The following is a 16,081-nucleotide window of genomic DNA, read 5'->3' on the forward strand; positions in this document are numbered from 1 at the left end:
TGGGACGGGTCCAGGATTTTCTCCTCGAGCAAGTGGGTAAGTTGCTAGTTGACGCTCTTTGATGACTTTTGACGGGAACGGAAGCAGGGAGATGGGTCGGAAGTTCTTGAGGTTCTTTGGGTCTGCTGTGGGTTTGAGTAGGGCGTCGATCTCGGCATGCTTCCAGCTTTCCAGAAAGGTGGCGTCTCAAAGGAGCTGTTGATGATCTTCCGGAGTTGGGGTGCAATGATGCAGTTTGCTTTGTGGAAGATGCATTGAGGAGAGGGGTCGGATGGTGAGCCGGAGTGGATGGTGTTGATGGTGTTGTGGTCGTTGTGGTCGTTGATGTGGGTCCAGGAGATCAGGTGGTTGGTGAGGCGGGGGAGGGGTGGGGGGTTTGCGGTGAGTCTGCGGTGTCAGCTGTAGGGAGGGACTGGGCATTTAAGCAGTCATGTCTGCGATCTTGCGGTGAAAGAAGGTGGCTAAGGAGTTGCAACGGTCTTGCGATGGCAGGATGTCGCTGGAGCTGGGGTTGGAGAGTTCCTTCACGATGTCAAAGAGCTCTTTGCTATTGTGTGCATTGTCGATGTGTTCCTTGGAGGTCCTTTTGGTGGTTCGGATGAGTTGGTGGTGCTTGCGTTCTTTAGGGCTGCGTGGTTGTCTGGTGTCTGTTCACGACGCCACTTTTTCCTCGAGCTTTCGGCAGGTCCGCTTGGATTCCTGGAGGTCAGTGGTGAACCAACTAGCCTTGGTGCATCTGAGGGTTTTTTTGATCGGGCGAGAGTGTTGGTGCAGTCGTCGATCCATTGCCTGAGGTTGCGGGCGGCTGTGTCGGTGTCTGTTGGTGGGTCTCTGGAAAGGGTGGTGATGAGCTGGTCTTCGGTAACCTTGTTCGAGCTGTGGTAGGGGATCCGTTGTGGGTGGTGGTGCAAGGTGGGTTTCTAGAAGGTGAAGTGGACGCAGCGATGGTCGGTCCAGTGGAGTTCGGTGGTGTGGCTGAAGGCGATGTGGTTGCTGGCGGAGAGGATGGGGTTGAGTGTGTCCGGCAGTGTGGGTGGGTGTCATGACGAGCTGTTTGAGTCCGAGGTTGGGGAGGTTATCAAGCAGAGCAACGGAGTTGCTGTCATCTGCGTTCGAGGTGAAAGTTCAGGTCTCTGAGGAGGATGTAGTCTGTGGAAGCGAGAGCTTGCGTGCAGACTATGTCGGAGATGGCGTCGAACTGCGTCCGGGGGCCAGGGGGTCTGAAGAGGAGTGTTTCTCGGAGGGTGGTGTTGGTCCGTGTGGATCTGAAAGTGCAGGTGTTCGGCGGTGCTGGAGGTGTCTACTGTGCAGGTCGAGACTGAGGGTGTTTCTGTAGATGGCGATTCCTCCTCCTGGTCTGTTGGTGTGGTCCCTTCTGGTGATCTTGTAGCCATCGGGAATGGCTATGGCGATGTCGGGTGCAGAGGACGGGTTCATCCAGGTCTGTTTGGAAGGCGACATCCGGGGAGGCTGAGTCAAGTAGGTCCCAGAGTTCAATGGCGTGTTTGTGGATGGAGCGGGTGTTTAGTATGCATCTGAGGTGCTTGCGTTCTGCTCGGACGGGTGGGGTAGGACGTGTAGATGTTCGATGGCTTGTGAAGCTGCAGCTACGGCAGGTGAAGGGCCTGTGGGCTAGTTTCCAACTGGCCTGGAAGCAGTTTGATGATCGGCCGGTGTGGAGTTCGTGGAGGGTGTTGGAGTCCTAGTGGCGGCAGGCAGCGTGGCGTTCGTGGGGGCCAGGGGGTCTGGTGCTGGGCACGGTCCAGTGCAGACTGGCTTGCCTTAGGTGCACCAGCAGCGCGACCGCGCAGCGGTCTTCATTTAAGTAGGGATGGGGCTGGGAGGGAGGAGCGGGGTGGGTTGCGGCAGGAAAAGCAGTACCAGCGTCAGCCACTAGGGGAACGCAGGGGAAAATAAGCAGCAACCCAAGAAATACATGCGCAGTAAGCAATAAGCAATAATAAGCAAAGTAGGCAAGAATCATAAGAATTCCAGGCGCAGGACCCGGCAGGGAGAGATCTCGAACCCTGCCTGGGTGGGACCGGAGACTAAGCGCAGACAGACTGAGCTGCTGGGGAAGAGCTGATCACTGACCAAGGGTCAGGGGTCTAGCTCACGCTCCCCACAGCGGTCATTTAAGTAGGGGAGGGGCGAGGAGCTGGGAGGCAGGAGCAGGGCGGGTTGCGGCCGGAAAAATAGACGCAGTACAAGAGTCAGGGCCACAAGGGGAATGCAGGGGAAAATAAGCGAAATAAGCAGGAACCCAAGAATTACGGGCGCAGTAAGCAATAAGCAAAGTAAGCAATGTAGGTAAGAATCAAAAGAATGCCAGGCGGAGGACCCGGCAGGGAGAGGTCTCGAACCCTGCCTGGGTGGGACCAGACACTGAGCGCAGACAGACGGAGCTGGTGGAGAAGAGCTGATCACTGACCGAGGGTCAGGGGTCTAGCTCCGTAGTTCTTGAGGCCCGTAGTATCTGCAGAGGGCTTCTTGAGTAGGGACCGGACTTCTGCCTATTTCCAGTCATCAGGGAAAGTGCCGGTCTTGAAGGTGGCATTGATGGTGCGTTTTAGTTCCGGTGCAATGGCGGCTCTGTGGAAGATGTACAGAGGGCAGGGGTCCGTGGGGCCTTATGGACGATGCGGTGTCTTCAGTGGTGACTGGGGTCCAGGAGGAGATGGTGGCCTGGTGGGTGTTGCTGGAGGCGGGGGTGGTTTCGGAGTCTGGTGCCTGGTCGTTGAAGTTATCGTGGAGGCACTGGATTGTCAGATGGAAGTAGGAGCAGAGCTTGTTGCACAGGTCCTGGGAGAGGGTGATGTCCATGGTCTGCTGGCGGGGGGGGGGGGGTATGGTGAATTCCTGGATAATGCTGAAAAGTTCCTTTGAGTTGCTGGAGTTGGCGAGGATCTTGTTTTGGATGAAGGTCCTTTTGGTTGATCCGATGCGTAGGCATTCTTGTAGGTGGTGCGATCTTCAAGGATTTGCGGTTTCTCCAGTTCTTGGAGATGTCTCCAGGTGCGTCTGGATTCTTGGAGGTCAGCAGTGAACCAGGTGGCCTTTCTGGGGCGCTGTGTCAGGGTTATGTAGGGGTGCGAGCTCCTCTGCACAGTTGGTGATCCATCTGTGAAGTTCTTTGGCTGCGAGATTGGAGTCGGTCAAGGTGGGGGGGGCATCGCGGTTGAGTGGCGATGAGCTGTTCCTCGGTGACCTTGCTACAGTTCCTTTGCGGAGGATGGGGTGGAGGTTTGGGGGCATTGGGTTTGTCGACGTGGAAGTCTAGATAGTGGTGGTCCACCTAGGGGGTATGCGTGTGGTGGCTGAAATGGAGGTTATCTCCTGCGAAGATAGAGTGTAGGGTGTGTCCTGCCTCGTGGGTAGGGATGTTGACCAATTGTTTCAGTCTGAGGTTGGCGATGTTGTCCAGGAGGGTGGCGGAGTTGGGGGCCAGGGGGGGGGGGGGGGGGTTGCTGAGATTGTGGAGGTGGAAGTTGAGGTCTCCAATATGTATGAAGTCCATGGAGGCAATGGCGTGGGGCGCGATGAGGTCAGTGACGGTAGTGGTGAACGTGGTTCGAGGTCCAGGAAGTCTGTAGGCGAGGGTGCCTCGTAGGGTCGTTCTGGTGCTAGTCTGTATCTGGAATAGAAGGTGTTCGGTGGGAGTACTTGTGTGCGATGGAAAGTCCTCCTTCTGGCTTGGCAATTCGGGCTGGACTGCTCCCATGAGGCACAGGGTCAAGACTGATTTGCATATAGCTGGGTCTGAACTGAGGTGGCAAAGTGAGCTAAAGAATGATGATGGATTCAAACCAGACCTGTGACTGGGGCAGAGTATCAATCGGGGATGGTGGTAGCGATGTCCAGCTGGAGGTAGAGTTGGTCCAGGTTTCCGTGAAGGAGACGTCTGGCGCAAGGGTGTCTATGAGGTCCCAGATCGCTACAGCGTCTGTGTAAGAAGCGCACATTGGCCCCGGACCTGGAACCTCCCGAGGAACAGCTTTCCCCCTGACCTGCCTTCCAGCACAGTTTGGTTTTGGTAACCGTTCTGGGCCTCTGCTGTTCCCCTTCTTCCTCCGCACACAGTCTTATACTTAGTAGATGAGTGGGGTCCTGCCTCCCCTGAGGGCTTTCGCCATGGGATTTCAATGTTACTGCCTTGCTGGGGTTTGTTGTGTGTTTTTCTGTGTATATTTAAAATTGGACCTTTGCATTACTCATCGTACTGTATCTGGGACACATTACTGTATCTAACTTGCAATGCTGCCGAACCCTCGGGCTGTCGGCTGAATAGCTGTGTCCTGAAATTCGAAATAAAGGTTTTCAAAAAAAAAAAAAAAAAAAAAAAAAAGAAGCGCACATTGAGGAGGATGCATCTCAGGGCTTCAGGGGTGCTGGCATACGGTGTAGGGGCAGCAGCTGTGGAGGTGCCGAGGGCGGTGCAGGTTTGGTGGCAGAAGAACTGGCCAGGAGTGGTGTTCAGCGTAGACAGCTGGCAGTTCTTCCTTCCAGGGTGGAGTGCGAGGAGGGCAGCTGAGTCGTAGCGGTAGGTAGTCAGATCCAGGGTCCCTGCCGCTGGTCAGGTCGCTGATGGGTGCAGAAGGGCTTTACTTTGGTGCGTCTGTGGCGCACCCGCTGCTCATGTTTCGTCTTTAAGTAGGGAAAGGGGAGGGAAGCGCAGCTGGGAGGCGGGAACGGCAAGGCGAAGTGGCAAAGGGGGCCACAGAAGGTAAGGGAACGGGCAGAAAAAAACGGGCAAAAGAAAAGCACAAAACTAATCAAAAATACAGAGGCACAATAACAGCAAGACTGAAAATAGGCACAACAGCAAAGCAAATAACGGGCACTATGACAAAAACACAGAAACCGGGCACGATGAAAAGACAGCAATTGGGCACAACACAATACATCCCTGGACCACCAGGGATGAGGCGCAGGCAGGAGCCTGCGTGTGGAGGAGGGCCTTGAACACCTACCTGCACAGGGCAGTGGCTGCAGCACAACAGCGGAGCTGCTGGCGGAAAAGAGCAGGTCTCAGACCAGGATATCAGAAGTCTTGCTCCTTGGTCCGCAGCGCTCTGAATCCACCCCCCACTCCCACGGGCCAGGCACAAGTCCTCTGCATCATCCTTGACTACTCGCTCTCAATGAACCGCCAAATCAATGCAGTCTCATCCTTCTGCTTCCACGCGCTCAACCTCCTTCATAAGATCTTCAAGTGGATCCCCGCCGAGTCCAAGCAAACGGTCATCCAAGCACTTGTCAGCAGCATACTCCACTAAAGCAACACTCCATGCCGGCACCACCCACAAGGTACAAAAGAAACTGCAGACTGTCCAGAACGCCTCCACCAGATTAATCTTAACATCCTACACTGCAACCCCACCACACGGCACCTGAGAGACCTTCACTGGCCTTCAAGCTTCACGCACACCTACAAAGCAGTCCACAATGCCAGACCTGCATACCTCCATCACTGCCTCTCCTACACTCACCAGACATCTCCGCTCAACTAGCCATGGCCACCATCCCATGGATCCTCAAGAGCACAGCTGGAGGAAGATCCTTCAACTACATCACTGTGAAGACCCAGAACTCCCTGCCTCTTCACCTCAGGCAATCACCATCACAATTCAGGCAGGACCTCAAGACCTGGCTCTTTGACTGAACCACGGCCTCCCCCCTGCCCTCCGCTCCCCTCCCCCCCCCAACTCAGCACCTTGAGATCCTCACTGGGGTAGTTAAGCTTTGTAAGATCACCGATTGATTGGCTTCAGAACTGTTCGGCTGTCGGGAGCAGCACTGATGACTTGGTTGCTTACCAACGGTTCTTGGAGTACCTCCAAGTATTGTCTGCATACTCTGGGCACATTTTCCACAAAAGCGGACAGGAATTCCCAAAATAATTGGTTATGCCTGCCCAACAAAGCTGTTTTGAGAGCTACTGTACCGCTCATGTTCACCCCGCAGCATTATTTTTCTTACTATCATGATGCTAGGAACGGATTCAGAAGTACAGAGGTACAATTTTCCTGACAACTGAAATTCACAGTCAGGTTCTTGAAGGTAGGATAGCTCTTGCTCAGACACCTTTTACTTCTTTTGAAGCTTTGGTGTAGCCATTTTTATAATCAAACACATGAGAAATTTCTATTCCACCAAAACCTGGAAATAGCTGCAAAGTTGGTCTTAGAGCAACTCTAGGCTGAAGTGCCTCCAAAATGATGTATTCAGATGTCTATGGCATGTTCTGCTAAATATTACATTTATTTGTTGCTCTCTAATACATCTGAAAGGTGGTAATCTACCAGGATATGTACAAAGGAGACAGTGCTGGTGAAGTCTGAGATATTGATGAAATGGAGTTTGACGAAGAATATGGCTAAGGCGGTAATTGGGTATCCAACTTTACTTTAATGCCCGTCTGGTGTTATTTTTTAATTTCAAGTTTTAGTGTTAAATGCGTTTATAGGACAATTCATGCAAACCATGTCATTTCCACATTACAATATAGTCTAACCAGTACATACAGTTGCAAGAACGTCACATTTTTCCTTTTTTCCTTTTCTGTGTATATAATATAGATCACATGAACTTTAGTGGTATCCCAGAAGGTTACATTTAAATAGTTTTGTCCATCCACTGTATTAACATATCATACATATTGTAGCAGAGCCGTGGTGCTGCTGCGAGTCTTTTTTGGGTCATGAGCTGGGACATTTGGTGAAGTAGGCACAGTCCTCCTCTTAATTGAAGAAAGTAATGTGCTTTTATGACCAATCATTGGACTTAGTGGAAGATTTAAGGAGGTAAAAAACAGAACAGGATCACTGGCACAAATAGTAATTTTTGTTATCCTTTCTGCAAACTGCAAAAGCGGTGTAGAGAAAGACAAACAGGTTGATGAAGTTCCAAAAACTGTGCAACAGAAAAGTACAGTAATGTAGGATATTTGTCAGATGTAATACGGGCGAAGTCCTCACTGTCAATGTCCCGACATCAGCTGGGGCTTCGTCATCAGCCCCACCTCAGAGCTGCCTTTCGATGGCAAACATGTCCATGCAAAAACATGCTTCCATGTCAACCAGGTGCTCCATGATCTTCGGAGTGTTTCAAGTGGCAGTGCTTATGCCTCATTTTTTAATCTCCCCTTCTGGGAAGAGCACTTGAAAATAAAGGCATTGTGAATAGAACTCTCAATGTAAGAAAACAATGCTTGACCAGATTAAGTGACTTTAAAGATCAAGAAGCCCAAAAAACGTTACATTGAAGAATCTAGCCTCAGCAAATTATTAGAAAATCTCTGAAATGCACAGTGCATGCTCAGAGAGGAAAGCTGGTGAGCCCTTTTAGGAGTAGTGTTCTGTTTTTGACCAGGTGCAAATAACTCCGTATGCATTTTTCTTCAGTTCACGTGTTGAAGAACAGGGTTGCACATGTATCCAACCTGTGGAGCTAGGTGCTGCAATGTAGCAATTTTGCTATTCCTTGAATTGGCTACTTAAATGAGAGAAAAGTAATAAAAGCTATCCTGCTCAATATTATGGAGGTGACAACCAACTTATGTTAAAATGTCTACCGTCAATAAAGTTTGTGGCTATTCTATGGAAAAGAGGCGTTCCGAAGGCATACGTACTCTACGTGTAGGACCATAAGTGACGTTCCTATGATGCAGAGCTTTAACCTGATTTCCACAGAGGTTAGATCCACAAATTTATCCAGAGTGCTGCCACATCTGAGAACTATCTAGTAAAATGCTGCTCTGAAAGACACCCTGCCTGAGTTTGAGCAATGTTACCAGCTCTTGAGTCTCTAAAACCAGACCTTCTCTCCAGGTCTAGTGGTACATGTGTGGTGTCTAAAGTGTGAAAATATCCAAAAGGTAGTAGACTAGCGTCTAATTGTACAAGTCTAAGAGGACATCCCTCTTCCATCCTGCCCTCCCCCACCCAGGGTCTGATTCAGGAGATTAAGGTCCAGACATAAAAGGCAGCTTGCCTTGTGCAACTATTCACCTGGGTCCAGAGACTACAAAAACGGACGTTATTGGAATTCCCATGTGAAATCAATACCTTACCTAAGGTACTGAAAAAGGCTTTTGGAACTAGGTATAACTAGACATTTTGCTGTGGAGATGAAGGGAGCCTTCATGCAAAGTCAAATCACAGCCTGGTGTCAAAAAAACACCTTTCCTGAATGACTGGAAACTTCAGGAAGCACTAAAAAGGTTAGGAAATTGTGATGCAGTACTGTTTAAATCTGTGGTAGACTTGCCTCACTATATTTTGACAGTCAGCCACACTCAGCTAGGGAGTTTCAAGATCAGAGCTAGTGGGATTGCAAAACAATAACGTTTCATGAAGGCCTGCCAGGCTGTAGCTTCCTGCCTTGAACCACAGAAGATCTGAGCTCAAGGAATTTTCTTAATCATTAAATGTTTGGCCAGAGTTTAGTACATAACTGCAGCCCATCGCAGGTTGGCCATGACACCGGAGGCACTAGAATAAAATATATATTTCCCACGGTTTCCAAATTTAGAGATTAAGTTTTTTCAATAACTCCTTATGAGGTTATCCTATTTGTTTCAATTTGGGTCTAATTTCATCCATTATATTTCTGTTTTGGTCCAACTTCATCCATTAACTTTGTCACATTGGTTGGGCTTTGGAATGTTCTTCACTTAACCATACATGGTTCCTGTTGTACATATACTGCAAGCTACCAAATGGAAACCAGGTATTATTCCACACAAAAAGCAACTCACCCAATAGGAGTCTGCTTGTTTTGGCTTTTTAGTAGCCAGAAGCCCTCTGCCCTACCTCCTGCATCCACTTCCATAGCTTAATCTGTTTTCCTACAGCTGTTTTACAGTACAATGGACTCTCGCAATATTGATACCATTCCTATTCAAACTGACATTTAAAGACTAAGGGGTTGGATATATTGACAAGTCAATGATTAATCTAAGGTCACACTGATTTAATCCCAACATTAATTGCAGCAATGAAAACAGGGCAACGGGTATACATAATCCGAACTCACAATTGATGTACTTGCTATATACATGCATATATTATACTTACAGGTGGTGCCTGCAACACTTTTCTCACTGCCTTCCAAAAGGTCCCAGTAGTACAGAGACAACTGTTCCATTTGATCTTCAAGACTTAAAGAAAAAAGTCTGTGTCAAAACTTCTAAATATTGTCATGGCAGTTCACAAGCCATATATGCCAAGAGGCACTTTACTATTCTGAACTTTTAGGCTTATTACCAACCTTATAAAACAAACAACTGCATAGCCACAAATATTTGAGCAAAAGAAATAAAATGCAAGTTACCTCAGTTGATACAGCTTAAGTGAAAAGCAAGGTCGGCCAATGATTTGCAAAAGAAAGCATGGGTCTTCGGATTAGCCATATGCTTTTCGCTTTAGTTTCACAGTTCTATATAGTACCAGTCTAGACCTTCATAGTCAGGATGAGATGGGATAGAACACAATGAAATGCGTTGCAGGAGGTTCAGAGGATGTCGGATATCAGTTTCCTTGAGGCTTAGTAAGATCAGAATGTAGACCAGACAATGCTATGAATCCCAATTATGAAAACATAGGATCTGAAGGGGATAAATTTGGATGAGCTTAGGGCTCAAGTGAAAGCATTGCACACCAACAAGGAACACTATTCCGGATAGACCAGTAACTATAGCAGGGACAATAAGGGCCTCTGAAACGTGCCTATGCAGGAATGCAGGGTGCAGTTAGTGCTCTTAAGAATGAACTTTATCACGATTATGAAATAAAATGGTTGTGTCACGCTTCAGGCGTGTCATTGTTCTTGTTTATGTAATAAAGTTTAAATTAAACACTTTCATTAAAAAAAATGAATGGGCTAAATCATGCACAAGATACCTCCTCTTACTACCCATCTGAAGCAGTCAAGAGTACAGAAACATGAACAAATAGCCAACCTTGCCCATCTGATCAATGTGGAGGAGTTGATCAGAAGCACAGCAAAGCTGAAGACTGGTAAAGTCTCCCAGCTAGATAGTTACAATCCTGTTTTATAAACGTTCTGCAGGAGACTTGCAACTACTTTTTTTGATTTTGGAACTTTTTTGCTGTCAATGGAGCCATCTTCCCCTCCTCTATGATAGAGGCTACCATTACACAAAAGGGAAAGTATCACACCCTATATAGCAACTACAGAATAATATTCCAAAAGGATGCAAAAATCAATATTGGTATCCTGACAGACTGGGCTCCCTCTTGGCAGAACTGAGACCCAGATCAACCTGGGTTTATACGCAGGAAAAAAAAAATGTACAACCGTTTTAAACAAAGGAAAATATCGATAAGTAAAGATAATATAATATTAGGCTGTAATGCGTTATAAAAAGATAGTGGAAAATTTCACATTTGATGACAACTCCTATAGATATATGATTGATGTTTAGATGATATACATTTGATAATAAAATATTTAAAGGGACAGGTTTTTGGTGAATACCGCAATTTGAAATATATTCTATATTCAGATTTTTGTTTTTAAGTGCTGGTTGAGTTGATATGTGGTACGTATGCATTTGATTAAGAATGTGATACCATAACAAGACAATGAGAAAATCGAAAATGAGTCAGTTGGTACTACTTATGCTTTGACTATTACATGAATTCATTCTCATTTTACAACTTCGTATAATAAACTAAACATATTATGTAGTGAAATTAGAGATTTATTTTTTGTGACCGTATATAGCAAAAAAAGGCGGGTGTTGGATTTGTTGTTTTCTTTGAGTTTTCCAGTCCTGCTCTCCTTTAAATCAGGGGACCCCTTTTCCTCTTTGGATATTTATCACAAGTATGAACTTCCTTCCTTACCTCCAAGTGTATTCTTCATCTCTCCTTTGCTAGTTTTCTCCTCATCTTTCACAGATTGATTCAGATTCGGTGGTTTGTGTAACACTAAGATCTGCAGACTTTTGCCTGCTGCACCCCATTCCCTATCCAATTTTCTCACTGCTTTTAAATTATTTAATACATCTAAACAAATTGGCAATATAATCTCGATTTGTCTGAAATTAACATAATCAAGTATTGTTTTCAATAAAGGATCTGCAAGTTGTTGCACAACTAATTAGGGTTTTAAAAGCTCCATTTGCTTGAATTTCTGCGTTACTTTGTCTGCAAACTTTTCTTCATGTAACACTTACACATGTACTGCTTCACACAGCTTCATTCACCAGTGTACTGGGAGGGAATGTCAAAAATTATTTGCAGGGCAAAATGCTGCACGTAAGTAAACTTAGCAGGACTCCATTTTTAAAATCATTTGAAAAACGTTAAAGTATTCAGACCAATTCACTTAGTACTAGCGAGGTTGACTCCGGTTTAGTATTTTTATGAACAGGGAGGAGGGAGAGATGCAGAAAGGACTGCACTAGCTCGCAGACATAAGCAAAGTAAGACTGCTTCACTACACTAGCATTTCTGGTTTAAAACAGCACCACGGAGCAGTTCTAGGTTGATTTGAATGTATAAAAGTCAGGTGCCAACCATCCTCACAAAGTGCTACTTCGTAGCTATTGTGTGTTCCTATCTAGGCAACAAGATGTATTCAGTTGTAGGGATTACACTATTAGATAAGAGGTTGGCTGGTTGCAAGGGACACGCATCAATTTAATATTGCAAACAATGTGGTCTGTGGTACAAACTACTTTGTCATAGGTAAACCAAAAGTCTTACCTCAAGCTTTCATCTCTTTTTGGGTAGGTTAACTTTGAGAACTTGACCAGCCAATCCAATTCACTTGTAGTTAAACACATCGCTCCCTTTGCTCCGGCTCGGAAGTCTTTCTGCACCTGCTCCTGGCTCAGGTTTTTGAGTATGTACTGAACTTGAAAGACCGTGCACAACTTCTTCTTTTCAGCCTCCAGCTTAACCAAAGTTTCACGCCTCAAAACTTTCTTTTGTGCTTTTAATAACTAATTGGGATAAACAAAAAGTAAAAATTGCCGTATGGTCAGTCATCATTCTTTGAATTATGTAGCAGGCTGAAGAGGCAGGAGCAGTAAGTTTACATTGGCGTGAACTGTCCAACCGTAGGATATCCAGAGAAATCTGCGCCAGTCTATTCTGTCTGAAAATGTATCCTCGTATATCATTTCATATACTGACCTTTGGCAACTTTCAGTATACACCGTTGCCTGTGTATATCATAATGCTATGCCATATAATATTATGCTATTGCTATATTGTTTGGGTACACTTTCCGCTAATACTTTTTGCTCACTTCCCGCCAATATTGGCAGGTATCTACGCTGTTGGTTTAAATGTCACATCTCTCGTACACACCAATGTAAAGTTTTCATTTTGTGTTTAGATGCATGTATGTTTCGCATCTTGTATGTAATCCAGGTACTCAGAAGTAACTGGTTCTATTGTAAAGCGCTCTGACACCATCGGGTAAAGTATGCGCTATATTAAAACACAAATAAATTGATACAGGTAGATGCGGTGGAATATTCTGAAAGTAACGAGTAAAGACAGGACTGCTGTAGTATCAAATACCAGGCAAGGGACAAAAAGTGAAATCTCCAAAAATTCAGTTACTGTAAAAAACTTGAAATTTATATTATGGCGGTGGGGAGCAGAGAGGGAATGACGTGGTGAATCATTTACAGTGAAATGATGACACCGTGGAAGGGGTAGAGGCAAAGGCATGAGGAAATACAATATTCTAGGACAAAAGCTAGAAATGTAAATTTGGCCTCCTACCATCTACACAACAATCTCCTGCACAGATGATAACTAGAAACCATAAACTAGGAATATCTAGAAATGAGGTAGTTGAGGGGTAAAAGAAAATTGAAGCAAAACCGTGCTAGGAAAGTGTGGGGTTCAACAAAGGAGGGTGTAGAAGATCAAAAGGAAGAGGGGTTTTAAGGTATCGGAATGAGGAATGTTAGAGATAGATCGGCCACCCTGTAAAAGCAAACAGTAAAATAAAATCATGTTGCCTTCAACTCATACCCCCGACATACTCACAGGCCTGGCTAAATTTCACCTTTGCACCAGATAGGGTGACTAATCTGATGAGGTTGCAGCATTCTCAAGCAGGACAGAACATAAACAAGGGGGTAGGGCCGACAAAATCAATTGCGCCTCAACTGCACCACCATGACTTCTGATGCGAATAGCAGGATATAAAAAAGCCCCTCTTCAGACGCCGCTCCATTACCCTTCCTGCCATGGAAGGGATTCTCTTGTATCACCCCTCTGGGCCAACCATCAAGGATACTGTGCAGCATGGCTAAACCCATCACCACAGTCAATTAGTCCCAAAAGTAAGGCTTCGTGAGTTTGCCAATACCAGTTTTAAGATGACTAAATTCCAACAATGGGATCACCCCTGTAACTCCTTGACCAACAAGATCTCCTTCATTTAGTCTTGAAGTTGACCACCATGTTCACCACTAAACTGAATGGGTATTTTTAATCTCAACACATATTGAAGCCCCGAGATGATCTTAATTAGTGGGACACGAATGTACTGACCTAAAGGTTACAGAACCAAGCAGCCCATACACACATGGGCCACATTCTTGCCAGTCACTCTATGCTATTATATTCCAATAGCACCCGTGGCGGAAGCCCCACTGTGTTTACTTTTGCATTTTGGTATCTAATTGAAGTACTTCTCACTTTCCATAAAGAAAAGCATTTATCTGAATATCATTTATTACTTCTTAACAGAGTTCAGTCTCTACCCACACGCCTAACCTCCTAAGAAGCCCTGGACTGCTCGCTCTCCCTACCTTGAGAGTCAAGCGTGGAAATGGCGTACAGAGGCGGTATTGCAAACTTTCAGGCTGGAAGTAAAAAGTCTGTAGGTACCCGCTACATGCAACCTGACTGTTCATATATCTCCCTAAAGAAAGTAAGCAACCTAAAGTCAATCACCTGAATTCAAAGTTTATTTGCAAAGTGATTAAAGCTTCAGTGTAGCAAAATTAAGAACAAGACCATGTTAATGTTGGAATGATTAAACAGTTCCATCTTGGTTTTAAGTTTTAAAAACTGAACGATTTTACTTCAAGCTTTCTTGGAAGGAGCCACACAATCTGAAAGCACCGTGGATTGTGGGCACTTGCCATGGCAACCCAAAGGAAGCATTCCTTCCTGCATTCTTTATTAATAAACAGCCCTGCATCCTTCGTCCCAATGAGTCTTCCTAAGCATGCCGAGACTGTCAGCATGGAGCAGTCTTCCAAATATGCACACAGGTGCGTTATGAGACATCACCCATCGACAGACCAAATAGTGGGACAGATCGGATTGAAATATTGACAAAACGCTGAGGAATGCTCACAGAAAGCCCCATCTACCTGTCGCCATCGCTGCCCCATCACTTCAGTGTTTACAGTTTTCGTAAATGGAGGCGATCCCCAGCAAATGTTTCTCACCTCTTGGCTCAGTGCAGCAAATGTTTTCTGAAGTTCCTTTGCAAACTCCAAGTTGTGAAGGATTTCGTCATACTTCTCGACTGCCTCCTGGGTTAGTAAAATAGATCCATTTTAATACTACAGATGTACAGTATTTCACAATAACCCTTCAGGGCACGGTTTATCACAGCATTTCTATTTAAGTGTGCGTCGTGCAAGACACTCAAAATGAAGGACAGCATGAGCATGCGATGCATATTGGTACAAAGTCAAAAACTCCGAGGCACTGAGGTAAAAGCATCGACATTCATCTCAAAATCTGGTATACGATTTGCACACTGCACAAAATCACACTCTTAGTTTAATCATTTTGATGAACATGCAAGAAAACAGAAACGGATACAGTATACAGATACAACACAGACGCAGTATCCAGAAGGTCTGAAACGGAAAATTAGGGATGCCACGCCTGAGCTGAAGGTTGGACACATCAACCCTCGAGTGCAAATCAGTCACACTCAGCGTGACGGATTACATTTGCTGGCCTCAGTAGAACAAGGTACTTACCTTCGTAATGCTCTTTCTAATGGATGGTTCATCGCAAGTACTCCTTTTTTAGCCCTTTGAATCAGGACGTTGTCTGCTGCATAGCTTCCACATGGTGGCGCTGTTTTTTAGTATTTAGTATTTATGTCCATATCTGCGAGGCCTTCGATTGTAATGCTTAGCAGTTTGTATGAGCCACTTTAGCATTAGTAAAATAAGTTCCAATTTAACCTCTGCAACAAGCTCAGGTGCAGCACACCAAAACTGAAGTAAACTATTTTTGCTGGAAAATAAAACAGGAAAGAAACCCTCAAATGAGGCAGTAAAGATCTGAGAGCAGAACAATTTCGTGTTCCAATGAAGGCAAGCTCCCTCACACTGCTCACAAGAACTACTGCCAAAGCTGTTACACAAAACAAAACTGGAGGAATAGCCCTACTGAAATATGATTTTTTTCCCTCTACCCTTAAAATGTAAGGTTCATCAAACAATGCACGGAGACTAAAGTGAAATGCTAAAGGGGTGTACTTCTTAGTAAGTTTAGGTTCAATAGTATTGAGGACCGAGACACCAGAGATTAGGTACTACACTGGTCATAACCGAAGCCCTGTAACCCCAAACTGCCCAGGGGCTTCTCAACCAGCCGCCCTTTTAGGGTTTTTCATTTGTTTTTTAAAAATTTTCTTAGGATAAGAATGTTAAAGATGGATCTATTCGAGGGGCGTGGTCTGGCCACAAAAGAAGTTTCCCACCCGATTTGAGAGCTCCTCACCAGGACGGACCCCTGACGGAAGTGGCGCTCTCCTCCACTTGCTCAGGGTCAAATTATCGACATTTTCCACAACATTAGGAAATAGACAAGATTGGCTTGTATTCCGGGGGAAAATAATGACCAGTATCACCTGAAACCAGTGAGGAGTCGGCACTTCTATAGGCCTTGAATCACCTCAGGGACCTCGACCCTTGAGAACGCCAGGGCTCAGAGCTCCAGAGAAATACAAAACCGCCCCTTTTCACAGCACCATTTCCACAGCGGAGGCCAAATCCTGGAGACCGCGATCTGTGTGGGACGGTTCCTAGATGTAGGACAATTCTCAGCCT

At 45.8% G+C, this 16,081-nt stretch overlaps 1 protein-coding gene across 6 annotated transcripts in view; it reads right to left on the reverse strand.

Moving 5' to 3' along the window:
- The window catches only part of CAPRIN2 (caprin family member 2), a 699,936-nt gene that overhangs the window by 590,475 nt on the left and 93,380 nt on the right, over positions 1-16,081 (reverse strand). For all 6 annotated transcript variants that reach the window (XM_085652361.1, XM_085652359.1, XM_085652360.1 and 3 more), the window contains exons 4-6: positions 14,456-14,542; positions 11,736-11,974; positions 9,078-9,160 (exon numbers count right to left, since the gene is read on the reverse strand). In XM_085652361.1, coding sequence (XP_085508487.1) covers positions 9,078-9,160; positions 11,736-11,974; positions 14,456-14,542 — 409 coding nt within the window. The remainder of the gene's footprint in view (positions 1-9,077; positions 9,161-11,735; positions 11,975-14,455; positions 14,543-16,081) is intronic.

This window comes from Triturus cristatus, chromosome 4_1 (genome assembly GCF_964204655.1).
Source record: "Triturus cristatus chromosome 4_1, aTriCri1.1, whole genome shotgun sequence".
Taxonomy (NCBI): domain Eukaryota; kingdom Metazoa; phylum Chordata; class Amphibia; order Caudata; family Salamandridae; genus Triturus; species Triturus cristatus.